General features: G+C 31.0%; 2 protein-coding genes across 2 annotated transcripts; both read right to left on the reverse strand.

The window, feature by feature from the left end:
• Positions 1-19,452: 19,452 nt before the first annotated feature.
• LOC130979921 (protein FAR1-RELATED SEQUENCE 5-like) lies at positions 19,453-21,069 on the reverse strand. The gene has a single exon (XM_057903481.1). It carries the CDS (start codon positions 21,067-21,069, stop codon positions 19,453-19,455), a length of 1,617 nt encoding a protein of 538 aa, XP_057759464.1.
• Positions 21,070-21,169: 100 nt separating this feature from the next.
• Positions 21,170-21,805, reverse strand: LOC130979932 (putative protein FAR1-RELATED SEQUENCE 10). The gene has a single exon (XM_057903492.1). The coding sequence runs from the start codon at positions 21,803-21,805 to the stop codon at positions 21,170-21,172; it is 636 nt and encodes a 211-aa protein (XP_057759475.1).
• Positions 21,806-22,044: the final 239 nt, after the last annotated feature.

Consider the following 22,044-nt stretch of genomic DNA (forward strand, 5'->3'; position numbering starts at 1 on the left):
ACTTCGCAAGCATCTCCGGTATTCTCACATCCGAAAAACTACACCTGCAGTGAAACAAGACCTGCAGGTCTTCATCGGACCCTATCACAAAGGTCTCATATCTCACACCAGCTGCACAATGGCAATGAAAATCTTGTAAAATAACTTTTTTACCCACTTCGTCCCACACGCACCGAACTTCTGTAATATGTTGAGCTTAATCTCTGCCAACGTACTCGAAGACCGGATAAAAATACTAAGCGATTTTCTATCCATAAATTTCACACCATGCCTTTTGCTCTTTTGAATTTTTCAAGAGTAGTGGACTAGAGTCACAAAACTTTTCTCACCATCCATTTGTGAGAAAAAACACTCTTCCTCCACCTTTGGCCTTTGAGGGGTTTATATAGACAGCCACACTCACACATACTCAATGTAAATCGCTGCTGCCTCCATCAGTTTACGCAGTGTCCCAATACACATAAACCGCTACTGCCAGTAGCGGTTTATGGCCAAGCATAAATAACAGAAACCGACGATCGCCTCTAGCGGTTTCTATGTTCCCCCATTTGCATGTAATCTGCAGCTGGTTATAGCGGTTTATGTATTTTCGTAAACCGTTACTACCAGTAGCAATTTCTATAGATATATGAAATAATATATTTACGTTTTCATGTTTGAAAGAATGCAATTGCATAAATTTAAAGGGTAAACAATTTATTTATGTAAATTGTCCAAATATTTAACTAGTAATTCAGTGCCAAATAAATGAAATTATGTATTCAAATACCACTTAAAATATTAATTTTTGTGTTTTCATATGTAGATATATATTATAATTTTAACTTTTTTTACTATTATTATTTGCAAAAATCTTCTTTTATTGTAAATTTTATTTTTATTACAATAACATAAATTTAGTATTATCACAAAAAAAATGTGCCATGCATATTTCGCTGAAAAATATTAAAATTAAATTTTTTAATTTTAAAAATAAAAATTAATATTTTTTAAAAAATTCTTCGAATTAACTACATAATATACAATGTCAAAGTAACTTGATTTTAGTTCAAGAAGTTTAATTCAATGTTTTTCATGGATTCACAACAGTATTTTTTATTGTTGGTTATATTCAAATTTCACCATTATGATTCCACCATTTTTATGAGAAAAAAAAAACTGACTTTCATTGTATACATTTATCAAGAAACGTCCAAGCTCATTATTTATATTGCCTCTTGAACAAGCTTTTTGAACCACTTTTAGAATTCATTCTCAAGTTCTTTCTCAATTACACTTCATATCACGTGTCAATATCTTTGTAATAAAAATAAAATATTTGTATATCTATACAGATTTAGATCTGTACACTATAATTTTCCTAATTTATAATATCTGATAACATTTTTGTTGTTGCAAAAAATAGGTCAGGTTCAAAAATTTTTATCTGATTTGACTTTTTTTTCTAACTAAATGTAATTGACAATAATTAGTTTAATTAACAGTATTTTGTTTGACCACTTTTATTAATTATGCGACTAATAGCCCATTATTGATAAATTCTAAAGATGCACTTATTTATTGGTAAAAAAAATATAGAGCACATATTATAACCTACAACAAAATAAATAATAATAATAATAATAATAATAATAATAATAAATAGGGAAATAGTGTGGCATACGTAATTGTTATTTAAAAAAAATTATTTTTTTTAAATTGTAAATTTGATATTATTAAATAAAACATAAAAATAAAAATTTTATAAGTTATTTATTATTTAGAGTGTATGAAATAAAAAAGGGTCCATCTACTGTAAAGATGCATTTCTGTACAGATTTACAGATTTTTGTTTAAAAGCGTATCACTAAAATTGTTGCTTAAAGAGAAAGTGTTACCCTTAATCGTTAACTTGGCTCTGATACCAATTTTTTTATTGTCGACTTTTCTTTTAATTTCTTTTTCGAAATTTCTATTAACTCTTCATATTTTACTTTGAATAAGTTTATAATTTGTATGGATTTGTTTGGAAGTGCTTTATTCATAATAAAAAATATTGATTATTTCTACTATTACTAATATTTATAATTTTGATTTCATTTTTATAGTTTTTCAATCTTGTTTTAGCTTATAATATTCTTTTTTGCATGGATTGTTGTATATAAAATCTTTTATCTGTTTGTCTTTTTTCTTTAATATAATTTCTCAAATCCTCAAAAACTTCTTTTATTTCTACATTTTCTGTTGTTTCTAAATATCTTTTTAATTTTTCAACTTCATTCTCCATTTTTTCTTTCAACAGCTTTAATTCTTTTAAGTCATAATATGGTTTTCCAGGCATTTATAAATTTTTTAAGTTTAGCTCCAACTTGTTTATATTTATTCTTATTTCTATCCTTTTTATTATAAGGTCATCAATTTCAATCTGAAGATTATTTAATTCCCTTTTATACTCTTTTATTTTACTTTTTAATTTTTTCGCCCTTTTTCTTTTTATTTTATTTTCTGGTTTTTTAATCTTTGTATGCTTCATTATTTTAGAATTTCTGCAAATTCTATCATCGATTCATCACTATTTTCTAGAGATTCTATCGTTCTTTCTAACTCTTCAACTTCTCTTTTCAACTTGTCATAGATTATTTTTAGAGCTTCAAATACTCTTTGATTTATTTTAGAAAACTGTAAATAATTCAACCGATTTTCTCTTTCAAAGAGCTCTTGTTTCTTGTCTTGATAAGTTACATATATTTTTTCTTTATTTATTGTCATAATTTAGTGTTTAGGTTTCATTTAATTTTTCGACCTTTTTTGTTAATTCTTTTATTTCAGAATTTTCTTCTTTAATCTTTAACTTAGATAAACTTAAAGGGCTATTAATTTTAGATTCTCTTATTTGAAAATTTGATGAAACTAATTTTCCTGATGGTTCTTTTAATAATAGAACTGGGTTTTCAATAGCTTTATATTTTGGTATTTTTGTTTTTACAATTTTTTGAAATAATTCATCAACATAAATTCTTTCTCTATTTTTAAATATTATACTATGATGGCTATTTGTTAAAGCATAATTTATTGCATATGTAATTGAAAATGGTTCATCGTCTTGTTCCATTAGATTTTTTCTGTGAAATTTATAAGCCAAACTTATAGATCTTCCAAGATTTTCAGTTGATAAAGGTATAGCATATCCAAGATGGACATTGAATTTAACATTTACGTTTGCCAAGTTTCCATGAACAATTCCAATTATTTGATCTATTGGGTCATCAGTAATTCTTTTGTCACAGATTGCTAAGCTTATTGGTGAATTAATTCCTTTCATATATGTAGATTTGATTAAGACTTGTATAGTACTAATATGAATCCATCCAATTTTTGATCTTTTTTGTTGATCCTTAATTTTCTCAATCTGTTTACTCAATTCTTCATCATTTATCAAAGCTATTTCAAGTTCCCCATTGACAGATTTTATCTTTATAGGGGCTTCAAGTTGAATTTTTCCATAGTATATTATATTTTTTCTATTAAAAACTTCTTTTAAAAGATTTTGTTTATTAAAATTTTCATTTGATTTGAGATTTAGTTCTGTTTTTAGAACGGCCTGTTTTTCATTATCTAATAAGGCAGATAATCTATAATAATCAGATTCTTCCGTTAATTCTAAGCTTTCTAAATAATTCATAACTAAGAGATTAGGATTAAGGCGTACCTTTCTGGAGAAATACTTCCTTTATTTAGTATATTTTACATAAGATGTTTTTATCTCCAGAGGGGAGATTGTAGATACTAGCTCCAGAGGGGAGTTTAGAATTATTTTTCCCTAAGGGGATTCTTCTTCAGACTATAGAATCGCCTCGGCAGCTTCCTCATTGCTCTCCAAGCATATGAGTACTCTTAGCCTCCTACTTTCCATTGTCTGATGCCTTCTACAATTGCCTAAGCAATCTATTTATAATGGTTGGGTCTGATAGACAATTCCCATCCTTACCCTTCTTATGACGTCATTGCTTACGTCATTGTTTATTATCTTGCACCAGCTACATTGTTGGTGCTCTATAACCTAAGCGCTTACGTCATTATGCAATAATGTTGAGGGATGCTTCAGATGCGCTGTCCTCTTCTTTTATCATGTGGGTGGATGCGTTGTCTTCTTCTTTTATCATGTGGGTGGATCCCATTTCATTATTACTTTCTTCAGATATTTCTGAGATACACAGCTGGCACTTGTGGTCTTCTCTGTCTTTTATCAAATAGCAGAGATTCCTTTTTATCCCTTCAGGGAGCTTTTCTAAGAGTCCAGATAGATTGTAGAATGCAGATTCAAACTCTACCAAGAGTCTCATCTCTCTTTCTTCAATTTCATTTCTTTTACTGGACACAAGTAGAGTATTTCTGCTTTTATAATTGATTCTTGTGTGAGATTCCCGTGTTATCTTTTGAGTTCTTTCGAAGGCCCTTGCTAGTGTGCTGGCTAGTCTACCTTCATGACTGTAGATTGTTAAATCTTGAATTTGATCAATTGGTTGAAAATTTCCTGGGAAGACGGACATGAATATTACTTGATGTGCTGGAACCAGGCATTCTTCTTCTTCATTAAAAATAGGTTGACTATTCGTAAATTTTAGGGATATATCCCTTGGATTTACATTGTCAATCATATTTTTAAATCTCTTTACTGCATCAACGAATCCTGCAAGAAACTCACTAATAATTTTTAGATAATTAAAAATTAAAATTGTATCAATTAATCCATATTGGAAAAACTGATAAGTGTCAGATGGGGAAGCCTCTGGAAAAATAACCAGCTTTGTTAGCTGTTCTTTGGCGATGGGATAGTATCCCAAACTCGCCCTTTTTCTTCATTCCAATTCAAGACTATGTTAAGGGTTTCTCTGAGATTTGATCTACAAACCCTTTTCTTTTCCTTGATTTCAGCTCTTGTAGGAATATTTCTCATTATTCCTGTTCTCTGGGCTTGAATCGGAGCTTTATCTGCTCTTTTTAGAGTTTGTTCTGGATGAAGAGCTTCATATTCCCTGAAGGATTCCTTTGCCTCTTCTAGTGTTGAAAATCCTCCTTTATGAACTATTTTTGATTGATGCGTGAATAGTGCTGCTTTTTTCCAGGCATCATATACTCCTTTCATGGGGCCATTATAAATCACATAATATTTTTTGTCTTGTGTGGATTTTTTAATAATTTCAGCAATTGTTTTATTTTCTGAAATTTTTTCTTCACCTGGTTTGTCCACCATGCTTAGCTGGCTGAACTCTGATGGTTTTGCTTGTTGGGTTGATTTCATTGTTTCAATGGCCTTCTTGAGAGATTGGATATGTGTCCTTATTTGCTGACAATGTTTGCATTCTTCGAGTTCTTGCTGATATTTTTGAATTTCTTGATTTAATGCGTTGTACACGAACTCCATTCTCTTGTCAATGTATCTGCAATAACATTTTTGTCACCCTTAATATATTCAATTTTTATTGGATATTGTAACAAAAATAATTGCCATCTTACCAATCGTTCATGATTATAATCAACTTTTAAATTATATCGTATGAAACCTGTTAGGTAACTTGAATCTGTCCTTAATGTAAATTCTCTGGGTAGTAAATCAATTTTTCATTTCTTAAGAGATTTAATTGCTGCTAGAGTTTCCTTTTCATGAGTGGTATATCTCTGTTCTGTTGGAGTAAAAGTCCCTGAAATATACCTGCAAAGTAATTTCTTTGGGGAATATTTAGAATCTAGTGATTCTTTTTCTTGTTCCAAACTTTTTATAGCTTTCTTAGCTTTTAGACAACCTGACCAGGTTATGTCTGAAGCATCTGTTTCTACTATTAAATAGTCATTTTCTTCTGGAATATAAAATTCTGGAAGTTTTTCGCATAATTCTTTAATTTTTTGAATTTGCATACTATCTTTTTCATCCCATTTCCATTCTTTTTTAGTACTTATTTTTGGAAATAAGCTTTTAGTGTATTCTGTTATATTCTTTAAAAATCCTTGATCAGAAATATAATTTATACATCCCAAAAATCTTTGTAATTGTTTTCTATCTTCTATTTTATTAGGAAATAAATTTACCTTTTCTAGAACATTTGGTTGAAGTTTTAGCTTTCCTTGGGTGGATAGAATTAATCCAAGAAACTCTATTTCTTGTTTTGCTATTCTTGCTTTCTTTTTGCTAAGAACTAATCCTTTTTCTTTACATCTTTCTAAAACTATTAATAATTTTTGAAGATGATCTTCTTTATCCTGTTTTGTAAAAACTAGTATATCATCAATGTACACTAAAACAAATTCATTTAACTATTTTAGATTTTCTTCCATAAATCTTTGATAAATACCTAGGGCTTGTTTTAATCCGAATGGTAATACATTCCATTCATAGAGCAACACACTTGTTGATTCTTTTGTTGGACAAGTAAAAGCAGTTAATTTCTTTGTTTCTTCGTCTAAACGAAGTTGCCAATATCCTGATTTTGCATCAAGAGATAAAAACCAAGTTGCTCCTTTGATTTTTTCTAAAATAGAATCTTTTCTTGGAAGTTTATGAGCATCACCAATAGTTGCTTCATTCATCTTCTTATAGTTAATAACCATTCTTCGTTTTTTCCTTCTAATTTCATTATTGTTTTCAACATAAAAGGCTGGAGCCGCATGAGGACTTTTACTTAATCTTATAATTCCTTTTTTCAAAAGATCTCTACATTCTAATGAGAACTCTTCTCTATCTCTTGCGGAATAAGAAATTCTATTTGGAATATTTATCTCTTTTGTAGGGTCTTTTAATTTAATGCTTACTAATTCGTTATTTGTATTTTTAATATCTAAAGGATTTTCGGCACAAATTTCATCCAGAAGTTCTTCTATCTTTGTTTCAAGATTATTTTTTGGAATTTTTATCTGAAAGTATAAATTTAAATAACATATCTCTAATATAGAAAATATTTTAAATTTTAGAATCTTATCTATAGTAGTGGTTGGTATTTTTATACGTTTCAATTTTTGATTTATTGAAGAATCGTGTGGAGCTTTTAAAACTATATATGTTAATTCTTGAATGAATGGATGATATAACTTTAAAAAGTTATTTCCTATGATAAAATCCATTCCAGAATCTAACATATATATAGATGGAACAATGAACCTATAATTTTGAATAAAAATTTCAGCCATCTCTGCTTTTTGGTCAATTTTATGTATTGATTTGTCAGCTATTCTAACTCTTAATGGTTTCTTTAATTTTTTCCAATCAAGTTTTATATTTGAACTAGCAAAGCATTGTGTTGCTCCAGAATCTATGAAAGAATTTATAAACTTTTCTGTTATTTTTATAGTAATAAATGTGGCATTATTACTCAATCTCTGAGTCTGTTTCTGAGACATATTAAAAAATATAGTCTAAGTTATCATCAGATTCCTCTAATGGTTCCATGAAACAAGACTTAGCAATTTCTATTTGTTTAGTAAGATCCTTTTTATCCTTCTTTTTTGGACATTCATTTGCATAGTGTCCTTCTTCTTGGCAATACCAACACTTACAATTTTCTTTTTTATTTGGGCAATAGTTATTTCTTTGTCTTTTGTTTTTATTGTTATTTTCCTTTCTAAAATACCTCTTTTTTCTCCAGTTTGGATAGTATTTTCTTTTTCTAAATTGATATTTTCTTTTTCTTTGAAGGTTTTTATTAAGACCATATTTTTGAGGTATCTCTTCATTATCCTGACAGCAAATTCTAATTATATTTGCAAATCTTTTTTGAGTCGCTTCTTGCATACAACGTTCTTTTATTTCCTCTCTTATTGCAGAGGTTGCTCCACCAAAATTATTTTCAATTGTCCCTCTATTTATTTCTCTTATAAATCTTCCCATTATAAATTCATTAGCAGGATATGGAAGTTTTGTTATATACATACTAAGATAATGATTTTTATCTTCTTCTTTTAATTTGTAATAATGTATTCTATATTCACATATATAAGACTCCACATTACATAAATCATATATCTGAATATTACCTAAATGGTTTTTTGCTTCTTGATATTCTTTATTATAGACTTCTTGTCTATGATCTATAATATTTTTTCCAAAAAATTCTTTATATAGAATCATCATTATATATAATATCTTATCATAAGCTGTTGTTTTTGTTGCTAATTCTTCTATTATTTGGTTTTCTATTGATGTCATATAATCTCTTATAGTTCCTTTAGTATGAAACCCTATGTAATTCCAAATGTCTCTTCCAGATAATTCACTAAGTTTTGGATTGGTAAAGGCTTCTAATAAGAAGAAATTTAACCAGTTTTCGAAAATTTCTTTTTCATTCTTTTTACAGTCTAAATCGAACATTCTATCTCCTTCCATTTCCTGGATTTTAGGAACATATTTTGATGGTATTTTTGTATATTTTGAATCTTTATTTATAAACCCTTTTTTAAAAGCATAATTATCAAAACCTGTTTCCCATTTAAATTGAGATTGATTATCCTTAGATGTTTCAGCTTCATTTTTTACTTGTATTGGAATTGCTGGTTCTTCGTCACTAGAATAATCTAGAATGTGTTCTTCATTTTCTATATTTTCAGAATTTACTAATTCTTCTTCTATTTGAAATCCTTGTTCCATAATATTATTTTCTTGAGCCATTTTTAATTGTTTAAAAAGCATTGTAACTTCTTCTAATTTTTCTTCAATATTCATAATTTTAGTTGTGGTTTTACTTTTAAATCTGTTATGTTGATTATATTTTAAAATTTTTCTTCTTTGGGATTCTCTTTTTCCTTATTTCTTTGAAATTTTATGGATACTAATATTTCTTCAAGCATGTCTACTATAGAATTTAATTGCGGGTTAAAGGTATGATAAAGATGTGGTGAATCATCTCCGTGATAACATTTTTCAGAAATTCCATGTGAAAAATAAGTTTTTTTCAGGTTTTTGAAGTCCTTCAATAAAACTTATAGTAAAATAAAGATTTTGAGAAAAATCATTTTGTATTGATTTTAAGAATTCGGTGTCATTACAGTTAACATTAGTTAAAATCATTAATTTTTGATCTATTAATTTTGATAACTTAATTATTTCTTCTCTTAAATCTTCTAATTTACTTTTTTCCATTAGGTGACGCTTTTCTTTGTGAAGAGTTACAGTTTTAAGTGAAAAGTGTGGTTTTAGAATGTGTGGTTTGGATTTTGCCACGTAAGCACATCTTTAAAATTTGATCCGTACCCTATATTTTCCTAATAAAAAAATATAAATTAAATAAAGTATGATTAAAAAATTTAAATTACGTTGTTAGCAATAAAAATACAAAATCAAAATGTGCAATAAAAATACAATATCAAGATAAAAATTTATAAAGTAGTTATTTATAAATAAATGTTATTAAATTTATTTAACTTCTCAATCCTATTTACTTTTTTTTTGGTGAAATGGATATATGAAAATTTATATTTAAAGTACTCTTATTTCATAAAAAAATTCTTTATTTTTATACATAAGTTTAATATATATAAAACAATTGTATTTTTTTTCAATATTATATTTAACATATTAAACTATCTTCAATTTTATTTTTTTTTTAAATTACTAAACTTTATTTTTATCATACCCTCTTTTAGTATTATACTATCTTCTTTAATTTTCTAACTGTTTTTTTTTTTAAAATAAATAAATTAGACAATCTTCAACCCTATACATTTCATAACCATTCTTTATATTTATTATCATTTCTATCCCCTCACCAACCACGCTTATAATTCTCGTTAGCTTTCATTGTTTAATTCTTCAAATTTCACCTTTTCTTCGTCTAACAACAATTAATTATCATAATATGCCGTTATCACAACTCTCTCACATCTTTTTTCAACACTTTTATTTAATTTTACAACGTAATTGAAAAGCGGTTATTATATTACCTTTTTCACTTATGATATAAATAATTGGCTCAAATATTTGATTTTAATTAATTCGGTTTCGTTAAGAAACCAATTAAAAAGATAACCAACTAAAATCAACTAGTTGGAAAATAGAAAATTTATTATAAAAAATAAAATAACTTTTAACTATTTTAATTTTTTGAATTTCAAAATTAAAAATACAAAAAATTAACTTAAATTAATTTAAATTGTAGTCCCATAACGTTTTGGACTACTTAATGATCCCATTAGAAAACATGTTTTTAGAGTTTTTTTAACAACTGCTACATAGTCCTTTAACAAATTTTATTTACAAATTGATCCCATATATTTTATTTAATTATAAAAACAATTTTTTATTTTATAAATAATTATTTTATCATAAATCTATAATGTTTATTAACAATCAAGAACAAGGACAATAACGAATTAGATCTTCCATTGATCCTAATAAATTTTTTTGCTATTCCAATCGATTAAAAGATTAAATTTGATTCTCCACGTTCTCCAGGAATTGTAAAATCGTGTTTCCTTGAAAACCAATCGATTGGAATATCGAACCAATCGATTGAATTATATCGCAATCGATTGGATTTCAGTTTACCACTAAACAATCGATTGAAAATTGCCAAAAGCATGGTTTTCGCATAAATCAATCGATTGGTCATACGACCCAATCGATTGAACAATGAATAAAAATTGGATTTTTGTAATTCAATCGATTGTTTAGAATTTACAATCGATTGAAAATTGCCAAAAGCATGGTTTTCGCATAAATCAATCGAATGGTCATGTTAACCAATCGATTGAACGATGAATCAAATGTGGATTTTATGTAATTCAATCGATTGTTTAGAATTTTTAATCGATTGAATTCTTCAAAACAATCGATTGGTCTCACTATTCAATCGATTGGCTTTGCACATGACTTCTAATTCAATCAATTGGTTTAAAAATTCAATCGATTGGGAGGTGATCTAAATGTGTTTTTTTCAACTTTCAATCGATTGGTATTGTAATCCAATCGATTGAAATTTCAAATTCACAATATATTAAACCCAAACCAGAGGTATTCATTCTTCTGTAACGTTTTAAAACCTTCTTCTCTCATCGAACCCAGAACCCCCATTGCTCTCTTCTATCATCGAACCCAGAACCCCCATTTCTGCACCGCTCTCTTCTCTCATCGAACCCAGAAAGCTTCTTCTTCTTCTCTCTTCTTCTTCTCTCTTCTTCTTCTCCAATCTCACCAACATCCACTCCATCTTACATACTTATTATTAATCCTCATCCAATTCCTTACAAAACCCACCAAATCAATATCCCCAAAATGGCCAGAACTAAGAACACCAAAAGAGCCAGGATTGAGGGAGAAAGCTTTGTTTCCGCCAGACTGGTTGCTTCATCACATTACATGGCAAGGTGGCTGCCGTCTCGAAGAGCACTGAAAAACTATGTAGATAAGTTCGAGTCAAGGCCAATTGTTCCTCCCAGGTATATAACAGCCGAGTTCATTCATGGTAGACAATATAACTTGGTCTGGAATGCTTTGCAAACACAGCACTTAACTAATTTTGTACAAACTAAGCTTGATTATGTTGTTCCTGAACTTGATGAAGGGGGTGAGGAGGTAATGCCGCTGATTGAGTTTGATTTAGGGTCACAGCATTATGGAGTTACTTTGCAAGAACTAGCTGAACAATGGAATTTAGTTTATAGTGGGGCAAAATTTACTGGAGGTATTGGGGTAGATGAGGAATGGGGTGAATATAATAGGTTGGTTGGTTTGCAGAGTCTACAGTATGAGAATCCATAAATGGATGCTAGAGGTAATATAAGTTGCAGTGGGTTGGGTAATGAGCAGCGTATATTGATGTATTTGTTTTCATACATGTTGATTCCAAGAAAACATAATCATGGAATCTTGTTTAACGAAGATATTCTAGTGCTTTGGGCTATGGTGACCGGAAAGGAGATAAATTGGCCTTATTTTATGGTTCATCGTATGCTTGAAATGAAGAAAGGAAAATCAAGTGTTGGTTTAGGATATACCTGCCACTGGACCAAGATTTTCACCTGGCTTGGAATTGACTTGAGTGAAGAGAAAAGTGTTGTCTTGAGTAATGTAGCCAAGATTGATGACAGCACTCTAAGACAGATGGGAAGAGATCCAAATGTCCAAGAGCCTAAGGTCCAAGGACAACCACAAGACCCTGAGGTGCAAGCACAATCACAGGAACCTCTCCAACCACCCCCTCCTTCGCCAACAATGCGAGATTTGATAGATGAATTACGAAGCATGAGAGTATATATGGAGGAGCAATTTGCTAATATGAGGCAGCGTCAAGACAGGCAAACTGAAACTATCAATCGTCAAGGAGAAGCAATTGATCTTTTATACACAAATCTAGGCATCACAAACCCAAGGGGCATCATCCCAAGGCCTGGACCATGAAAAATTGTTATGTAGAACTCCACATGATCCTATGATCCCCATTGATGATTGGATGAGAGTTAATATTTCTGATTTAGAAAAAAATCTAGGACAAAATCTAGGTGTTATTTTCATTGTATCATGAATTGTGTCATTTCAGTTTTGAGAGTCCTAAGTATTATTGTTCACTGGGTAGTTTGACAACTTTAAATGATTTCATCCCTCTAAATTATATTATGAATTTTACTTTGGAATTGATTGTAACTTTGTCATTGGTTCATGAAATCCAACAGATACATAAGTTATATACTATTTGTTAGTAGTATGCAAATTTGTAGAGATGAGAAAGGTGGCAAATAATATTTTGATTGTAGTATGCAAAGCTTCAAAGCCAATATTGTTCACATGAAATAGAAATTGATTTGTGCTTTCTTTTTTCTCTTCCATATAATGAATGAACTGTCAATTCCATATAAGTCTATCTATATTCAATCGATTGTTTTCTTAGTGCAATCGATTGTAGTACACTTAAACACTGTTCCAATCGATTGTTTTGTTACTGTAATCGATTGGATTACACTTAGTTACTGCTTCAATCGATTGGAACTTAATGCAATCGATTGAATAATGGGTGCAATCAGGTGTTTGTATGGATTCAATTGATTGTTTTCTCAGTACAATCGATTGAAGTACACTTAATCACTGTTCCAATCGATTGTTTTCTTAGTGCAATCGATTGGAGTACACTTAATTACGGTATCAATCGATTGGTTTTTCATGCAATCGATTGAATTATCATCAACTTCATTTTCAATCGATTGTATTGTTATTGTAATCGATTGCAGTAAAAACTAATTTGTGGTTCAATTGATTGTTTTCTAAGTGCAATCGATTGAAGTATCCACAATTATTACTTCAATCGATTGGTGGGGGCTTGATTTCGCACAGTCTATCAACCAATTTTGAAATTTTTTTATTTTTTTTGGTGACTTTGATTTTTTTGGTGACTGTAACTTTTTTATTTTAATCATTAATATGATTCGCCTAAGATTATTATTATTATTATTTTATTATTTATCTACTTAAAGATAATTATGGATAAGATATAATAATATCAATAAAATAAATTTATTTTGTTAAATTATAAATAAAATTCAAGATATAATTTGATTTGTATTTGATTTTAACCAAAAGATAAGATATCTTAAACAGTTTTAAGATGATTCACTTGATTTAAAAATTTTAAAAAAGATAGAGTTAAAATTTGGTTATTTTTCTTGGTCTATATATATGTGCTCAATCCGACTTATTTTCTATACGTTCACAAATTATTTTAAGTATTTTCTCTTCAACCAAATATACTCATTTAGTCTTCTTCAGTTGATAATAATCATGGATATTCCTCCTAATGAAGATTTAGTCCTCAATGATGCATGTAATACACAGAATAGGTCACTGGCAATAGACTGTGATTTTACAGTTGATTTTGGTGATCAAATTGGAACTACAATTCCTAGTGCTAAGGTAAGACGTAATCGGTTTTTAAATTTTAGTAGAAAGTATTATGAGTAATTTAATCTTTTATATAATCTTTCTACAGGATGACCTAGTTTTCAATGACGAAAATATTCAAAGCAAGGATCTAAATAAAACTGAAGAATTGTCTAGTAAAGTGGAAGATCTCCTCCGTGGCATGGAGGTAATTTAATTTGAGAACTAGTAATGCAAGTTATATTATGTCATACAAGCTATATAGTATAAACATTTTGTCAAACTTTTTTTGTATTTTTACATTTATATGACATTATTTTACCTAAAATGTTTGCGGTCAATGAGAGTTGTAAACATAGCTCGGGACGTAAAGATTGATAAAATCTTTGAATCTGTAAGCCGCATTGAGACAATGATATCATAACTCAGTCTAAAGAATGATTTTGAGACTCCGACCAAGCTTTCTGTACATAAGACACGTCCATTCTCAAATAGATTGAAGGATAAGAGTTCGCCTATTGATATTGATACTGCTATATCAGACGATGAGGATGATCTTATCGAACTGGACAAGAGGTCTTTTCTTCACGATGATCCGTTCAAAATTGATATCAATATGGACAACTCAGTATCCCCAACTATAAGAGCCGCAACAAAAAAGAAAAATATATCAAAGGTAATGCATGTTCATTAATCGACAACAACTCATATTTTTTACTATTATATTCTTAATATGATAATAAGAATTTACGGACTCTATTTTTTTTAGGGTAAGACCACTATGGGGACACATAAAAAAATTACATTTCATATCCCCAGGCGGCATTAGAAAACCAAAGATTGAGTCTAAATCATCTAATAAATCCAAGGCATCTTATGCACTGAGTCAATCCACAAGTGGTTATAGAAGACCTGTTTATTTCTTTTCCATTACGGAGGTAATTACCATTTAGACACCAATCTTTTATTATCAATTCTCTTATGAGTACTGCTAATTAACCATATAGTTGTGTATTGCTAATATTTTGCTGTCAAACATTCGTAGTCAATGCAGTGTAAATTTATGCCAACTCCAACCATGCGTCTTTTGGAAGATCAGATAAAGGCCTATGCATATGCATTTTCAGCCTCGCTAGATCCATCATAAGTTAATATGATATTATATTTGTTGTCGATGAATGAGGACCAATCTAATTTTTTTTTTGGTTTTTAACTGTTACAGGGAAGAACTTGTGGTAACAGATACAATCAGAGTAACTAGATCAGACTTTGAAAATTTCATACCTGACAGACCCATTACTAATAAAGTACACAAATAATCGATTCATTAAACAACATCTGATTGTATCTCACAAACGAGTACTATATTTGGATTATGTTCAGATTCTTGAATTAGCGGCATTGAGATGCACTAATGACCAATCTGATGTAAGTTTCAAGACAACGTGGCAACTTTCACCAAGATTTGTGGTATGCAATATAACCCCTAACAAGATAATTTTACTTATTATAAGTTATAAATGTAATGCTGATATAGAATCATGCTTTATCATGTACTAATAGTTATATTCGTTTTGCATTAATGAATTAGGTGGATGCCTTCAGCAAGAAAAATTTAGAGAAGAAGATGGAACACTATATTTATAAATTTATGCAACCTACTCCTGATTTAAAATTTGTAAGATTTTTTTTGGATATTCATGGTTAGGTGTAGTTTTTCATCATTAACAAAACATATCTCACGGAAAAATTTTATTTTCTAGATATATGTTCCTATTCAAGAGGGTACTCACTGGTATCTAATGGTAATTTCGGTTTGCGATCGCACAATCTATCACTTGGACACCCATCTTAATGATGACAGAATTCACTATCGTGAACGCGTTATCAAGGCACTAATAAGGATTTGAAAAAATTTTACTAAGCTTATTTGCTGATATTTTGTTTTTATTATCTAACTAGTTAAACGAAATTAGGCAAACCTACTGGAGCAAGTCATCAAGTCGAACTTTTACAAAGATGATGTCATTCAAGAGTATAATAAACAATTTCATGACTACAAAATTACAAGGCCAGATGATTTACCTCAATGTAGTTCAAGCTTGAACTCTGCAACTTGGGTAATGAATTGGATGTATATGACTTTTGAGTTTAAACCAAATGGTAACAATAAGGTGCGTATTTGTAAAACAACTCTCTAATATTTACTTACCATTTTTTGTACTAATTTATAGTGAATAAATTGCAGCTTGAGGATCACGATATTCGCATGATAACCGCTGTGCATTTACTCAGGAGTCGGATCAACCATAAGAAGTCACAAATTATAGCGTCGGCTGATGAGTTTTGGAAATTGCACACAAACCATGAGATGTAAAGATTTTTTGTAGTAATCTAGATAAAACTTAATACTTTGGTTATTGCCCATTTATTTGTTATGTTTGGTGGATATACTTCTTTAGTTATTTTTCAATGACTTCTTAAATAGATATTTATCATTTTGTGACTTTTACAATTTTTCTCTATTTCTAAGCAATGTATAGATATTTTAGTTTAAAAAACTCATTATTTTAATGAAGTAATGTTATTTTCATTTATTATTTCAACAACAATGACATACAAATATTATGTCTTGTGAATTATATTTTATTTTATGTAATTAATTTATATTAAAAAGAATTCCAGATCTTTTTATTTGTTTGCATTTTAGTTTATAGTTTTCATCTTATTAAAATTTGACCTCTCTATTTTAATTAAATTTATATATATTGCTAATAGATAAAAAAATCTAGATAACAGTAATCATAAAAACAATGAATCATGATTACTATGTATTGTTGCATTTGGAAAGAGATACTTTTTTAAAAGTGAGAGTAGCCATTTTTAGGTAATTTATTTCGAATCATCAAAGTCAATGCTCCCTATTGACCAGGAGTGGGGATAGATTGCAATTGCAATATATTTAGATTTTGTATACGTACACGCTGCAGAAAATTGGTTTGGTTCGGTTCGATTCGGTTTTTTCAATCATTTGGAAAATGTAAAATTCTATCCATTCTTACCTAATAAAATTTAAGCCATAATACGAACATATGAATCATAGTGTGAAAAACTTAAGCTGTAAAGAAATAGACTAAGTAATAGCAATGAGAATAACGGTGGTGGAAAGCAACAACTATTATCATTCAAGCACTACTTGTATACCATGTATATATATCAGGTGATTTAAAACTCTGTCTTCTAAAAATTAAAACAACATAAATTAGAACAGCAAACCAGAAATTCAAATTACATAATGAACCTGACTCAGAAAAATCAAGAAGCAATCTGAAAAGCAAAAAGGGACTGAATCAGAAATAGAACCAAATTGAACTGAAAATATAAACAAACTAATTTAAAAAATCTTCATGTGGTGCACCAATTCCATAAATTCTTCCTCTTTCACATTCTCCTTTCCTGTGTTATCATTGAGTAAACAAAAAGTGCAGAATCAACTCTAAATCAAAATTACCTTAAATCAAAATAGAACAAAATGTTCTTAATTAAAATACAAAATCAGAATCAATAACTAATTAGAATCTATAAGACTGAACCAAAACTAAATAAAACAGAATCAGAAACAAAAAAAAAACCTGAGGCTTAGGGAAGAACTTTCTATGTTAGGCAATTCCTTTGAGCTTGATATATGTACATTGAATAATGAATAGTTAACAACAGAACAACAATCAGAGCAAGTTCAGTAAATCAACAACAAATAAATAAACCATAATCAGAAGCAATTTCAATAAATCAACAAGAATTAAAATAAACAATGAAGAAAATCAGCAGTGAAGAACAATCATTTTCAAATCCCGTCCAATTGAACTTATCATCCGCATCTAATTCCATGTGAAGTTTTTTCCACAGCAACAACCATACCTGAAGCCAACTCAGCCTTGTAAACAGATCATTGCCCTCCAATGCCCATGGGGTATTTGTCATGAAAATTATTGGCAGCTTTAATGATGGTTTCAAATGCCATTTTTTCCATCATGACTCCATATGAATAATTGTTCTTTTGGTTGCATTTCTTTCAGACACCAAATAATCCAAAGATAAGAAGTTGAACCAATAACATGACCAAAGTTAGGCTTGACCTACCATTAAAATTAGATGGAAGTGTGCCAGAAAAATTGGTGCGAGAGAGATTCAAACACTGCAACTGCTTCAATTCTCCAAGCACTCTTCGTATTGTTCCATTCAACAAATTCCCACTAAGATCAAGAGAACAGACAATAAAGAGCTCCGAATGACTTGAGGTCAGAGGGGATGCTTCCTTCTAGTTTGTTGTTGCTCTAGTTCAATTCAAACAAATTAGGTAACAGAACAACTTCAGCAAGGTTCAAATCAAGAATTATCAGAACCAAATTAATCAATTCATTGAACCAGAGCATATCAGAATCAATATTCAAGATCATTAACAATCCTAAATCCCAGTAATGACAAATGATAATAACAATTGAAGAAGCAAGATGAAAATGATGTAGATTAACTAACCAATTAAAAGTTTAAAACAACAATTACAGTTAAAAAAACAAAATATAAAACTTCTAAAGAGAGTGGAGATTGTAGTATCGTCGTGAAAAATCCAATTCGACCGGGCTTAGTCAAGGGAGGAGAATCAGAAGATGAATGTACTTACCTACTCAATCAAGCAAGGAACGAACTAGATCCTTCAAGACAAATCACAAAGCGGGACAAGGAGCACGACGGTGGGGTTGAAGAACGACCACGACGAACCCGGCGGCGACAGTACGACCAACGACGGCGCGATAGAGGCTAGGGTTGTGTGGAGGCTAGGGTTTGATTTCTTTGGTAGAGGTTAGTGCATTTTGCTGATGATTAAGGAGTAAGGAAGGAGTTGGAGACGGGATCCAAACGCGTGCGATCCCTTTTTCTTCTTTCAACTTCTATACGACGTCGTTTCTAGTAAACACGTCGGGTTCCGATCCGGTTTGACCGGCCGGTTTCGGCCGATTCAACGGTTTGTGTTTGGTTTTTAGAACAACAGTTTCTGCTAGTAAATTGAACTGCCTAAGCTTCCGGATTGCGGTCAGACCGGTTCACCCGCCCGGTCCGGTCCAGTTTGCCGACTAAGATTTCTAATAGTTTTTTTGGGTTTTCTATTTGACCGGTTCGGTTCAGGTTTCTAATGGCAAAACCGAACCGCAAAAAAATAGTTCAGGTTTATCCGATTCTGAATGAGAAAAGAAGGGGGAGGAAGTTAGGGGAAGGGGGGTTGACGCGTTATGCGTTCGGTGTTGTTTTTAATCAGACCGGCGTCTTTTTGTTGAACCTGTCAGATAGCACGGTCCGATCAAACTGACCGGTTCAACAATTTTCAACAGTTTTCAATCTGACGGTTTTAAATACTGGACCAGACCGTTTACATTGCTAGTTTGAGTGATTTTTTTACCCTTTTCATCAAACCGATAATCAGTTGACAATTATCTCATCTAAAAGGCATACGCAAGACTATTGGAAGAATATATATATAATTTCATTAATATAGTGCAAACAAATAAATAAACACAAATATGGAACTGATTCATTCCGCAAAAATATTAAGTATATGGAGGTGGCTAATTATCACTATCTAACTCAGCCGTCAGTTCTGGATATACGTCGCCATCATCCGAACCATTAGCTTCATCTTCAATAACGTTGTTGTCAATGTCCTTTTGCCAGGGACATGTTGTCTTCTTATGTCCTTCCATTTGACAAACACTACAACGTTGCCGCTTCTTCCTAGATGGTTGTCCTGAGCCTACTCCGCTTTGATGCATATACGGATTGCTACTTTTAGCTACACCTGAATGAGGTTGATTAGTGCCTTCATCTGGAGCCTTGTAAGATGAGTACAATCCCATAATTAGGTCACGTGTCTCTTCATATCTCTCTGGTAATTTAGCAGCAACAACAGCCAATTGTTTAGAAAATTCCACCAAGGTACTTTGACGACTAATAACAACAGCGTCCCTGGTGAACCCACTTGGATCATTGAGTGCTGGTTTAACCTTTTTTGTCCATCTATCCAATACCAATGACCGGGGAATCTCACAGATGTCTCTATCAACCAGAACTTTCACAATATGTTCGCAGGAAATTCCAAATGACTCCATTCTTAAACAAGTACACATGAAGATCATTTCTTCTTGACGAAAATCAACGGTCCACATAAAATCGGGCCTCCCATGCTTACACACAATGTACTTTATGTAATCATCGGTATTATCTATGTTAAGCACCCGCATTGATCCAGCTCTAGAGAGAAATGGCTGAAAGAAAAGAAATATCTCATGAGTGTATAACTCAGCAGCATATCTCTCTAGCAGCTCTATACAAGTTTGCATGACGGGCACCCCACGTGTAGATTCATAATCAGCATTAAATTCTTTAAAGCGTATGTGTGCAACACACCTTTGAAAATGCTCTACAAAACTTGTCAAATCATACCGCGACCCCACATACCTTCCCACAACTGAGTGTAAACCTTCACATCTTGATGTAGTTCTAAAGCCAGCAAAGAATTTTCCTCTTAGATATGCAGTAGCCCACATATGCTTCTCTTCGTACATGTTGATCACCCACAGCTTATCCTCAATGCCAAATTCTTCAATAAGCTGAACCCACTTACGCTTAAACACGGGAATCTCGTAGTCTCCCAATATGATTTTTCTGAATTTAGATGTAAACGATGGATTTCCAACATTGCTAGTTGCATTTCGAATAAGGTGCCAAGCGCATAATCTATGTCTGACTTCGGAAAATACATCTCTCACTGCATTCCTAATCGCCATGGCCCCATCAGTTATGATTGAGGTCGGGGTCTTGCCCCTCATTGCAAACATGAGCTGACGCAGGAGCCAAATATATGTATCAGTAGTTTCGTCCGCAATTAACGCAGCAGCAAAAATAATTGTTTGGTTGTGGTGGTTAACCCCGCTGAATATGACTAATGGACAACTATAGTTGTTCTTCTTGTACGTAGCATCAAAAGCAATAACATCCCCGAAGAGTCGATAGTCTAGTTGGCTAATCCCATCAGACCAGAACAAATTACGTAACAAACCTCTTGAATCGTGACATGCCTTGAAATATAATTGTGGATCCTTCAACCGCATATCCTCCAACTTCTTCAACACTCGTGCTGCATCACCAGGAATTTGACGCTTTTGCCGAGCAATCTCATTGTACATATCTCTGGGACCATAGCCAACAAATTCGTACCCGCCTGCTTGACTAGCTAGAAGACCAAATATCTGTGAGGTGCTAATCCCTGACTAGCATGTTCATCATTTACATAATATCTGCCTCTGACATTTTTCTATGGGCAGGCAACATAGCACTAAATTGTGTATCCAATAGATCATGGTTGTGTTCGTCAAAGAAATAAAAGATATGCCACCTTCCACTTTCTGGTACAAATTCAACATCCATTCGGGCTTCACATCCAGTTCTTGTTTCCAATCTAGGCTCCTTCTTCCTTTTTTTCATCGTGTAATATTTCTCCATCCTGAATCCTTGCCTATGACATACAAACTTTTTTTTGTAAATCTCGCCAGTACTATTCTTGAAGGTCTTGCTCTTCCTTGCACTAAAGCCCATCGACTTTGAGTACTTCATATAAAAATCAAATGCAAGCTGCAAAGTAGAAAAGTGGTATTTGCCAATTTCCTCCGCAATATTCTCACTAAATTTCAAAGTTGTAATGTCTTGCACGGAGTCAACCACATAAGCGGCTTCAAGGATATCTTCTGACATATCAGATTCAGAAAAAAACGCTCCCTCAGTAAATTCATCTCTGAAATCTTGTTCGAATTCATTCTGTTCATCCATCATATCTTGGTCACTTACTAGCTCTTCTTGTTGGTTAAAGTTATCGTCCTCCTGGTATTGCTCATTCATCTCAGTGTCCGTAAATATACCTGACATCTTAAAAATATCCAATGAAAAAAATTATTTAATACACACAAAGTCATATATTTTTATTTGTGGTAAAAGTTAAAAATTAAAAGTAAATAATATTTAAACTTTTTGTTTAACAAAATTAAAATAAAGCACAAAAATAAGAATAAATTTGTATAGGAGTACATTCATTATGTTATAATTTTAATAATTAATGTAAATTTTAAAAAAATTGAATAAATTTATATTTATTTTGATTATATTCA

Source organism: Arachis stenosperma, chromosome 1 (assembly GCF_014773155.1).
Source record: "Arachis stenosperma cultivar V10309 chromosome 1, arast.V10309.gnm1.PFL2, whole genome shotgun sequence".
Classification (NCBI taxonomy): domain Eukaryota; kingdom Viridiplantae; phylum Streptophyta; class Magnoliopsida; order Fabales; family Fabaceae; genus Arachis; species Arachis stenosperma.

What these genes read in the sequence shown, in the direction of transcription:
- LOC130979932 (XM_057903492.1), bottom strand. Translation starts at nt 21,805, where the DNA reads ATGTCAGGTATATTTACGGACACTGAGATGAATGAGCAATACCAGGAG.
- LOC130979921 (XM_057903481.1), bottom strand. Translation starts at nt 21,069, where the DNA reads ATGTACAATGAGATTGCTCGGCAAAAGCGTCAAATTCCTGGTGATGCA.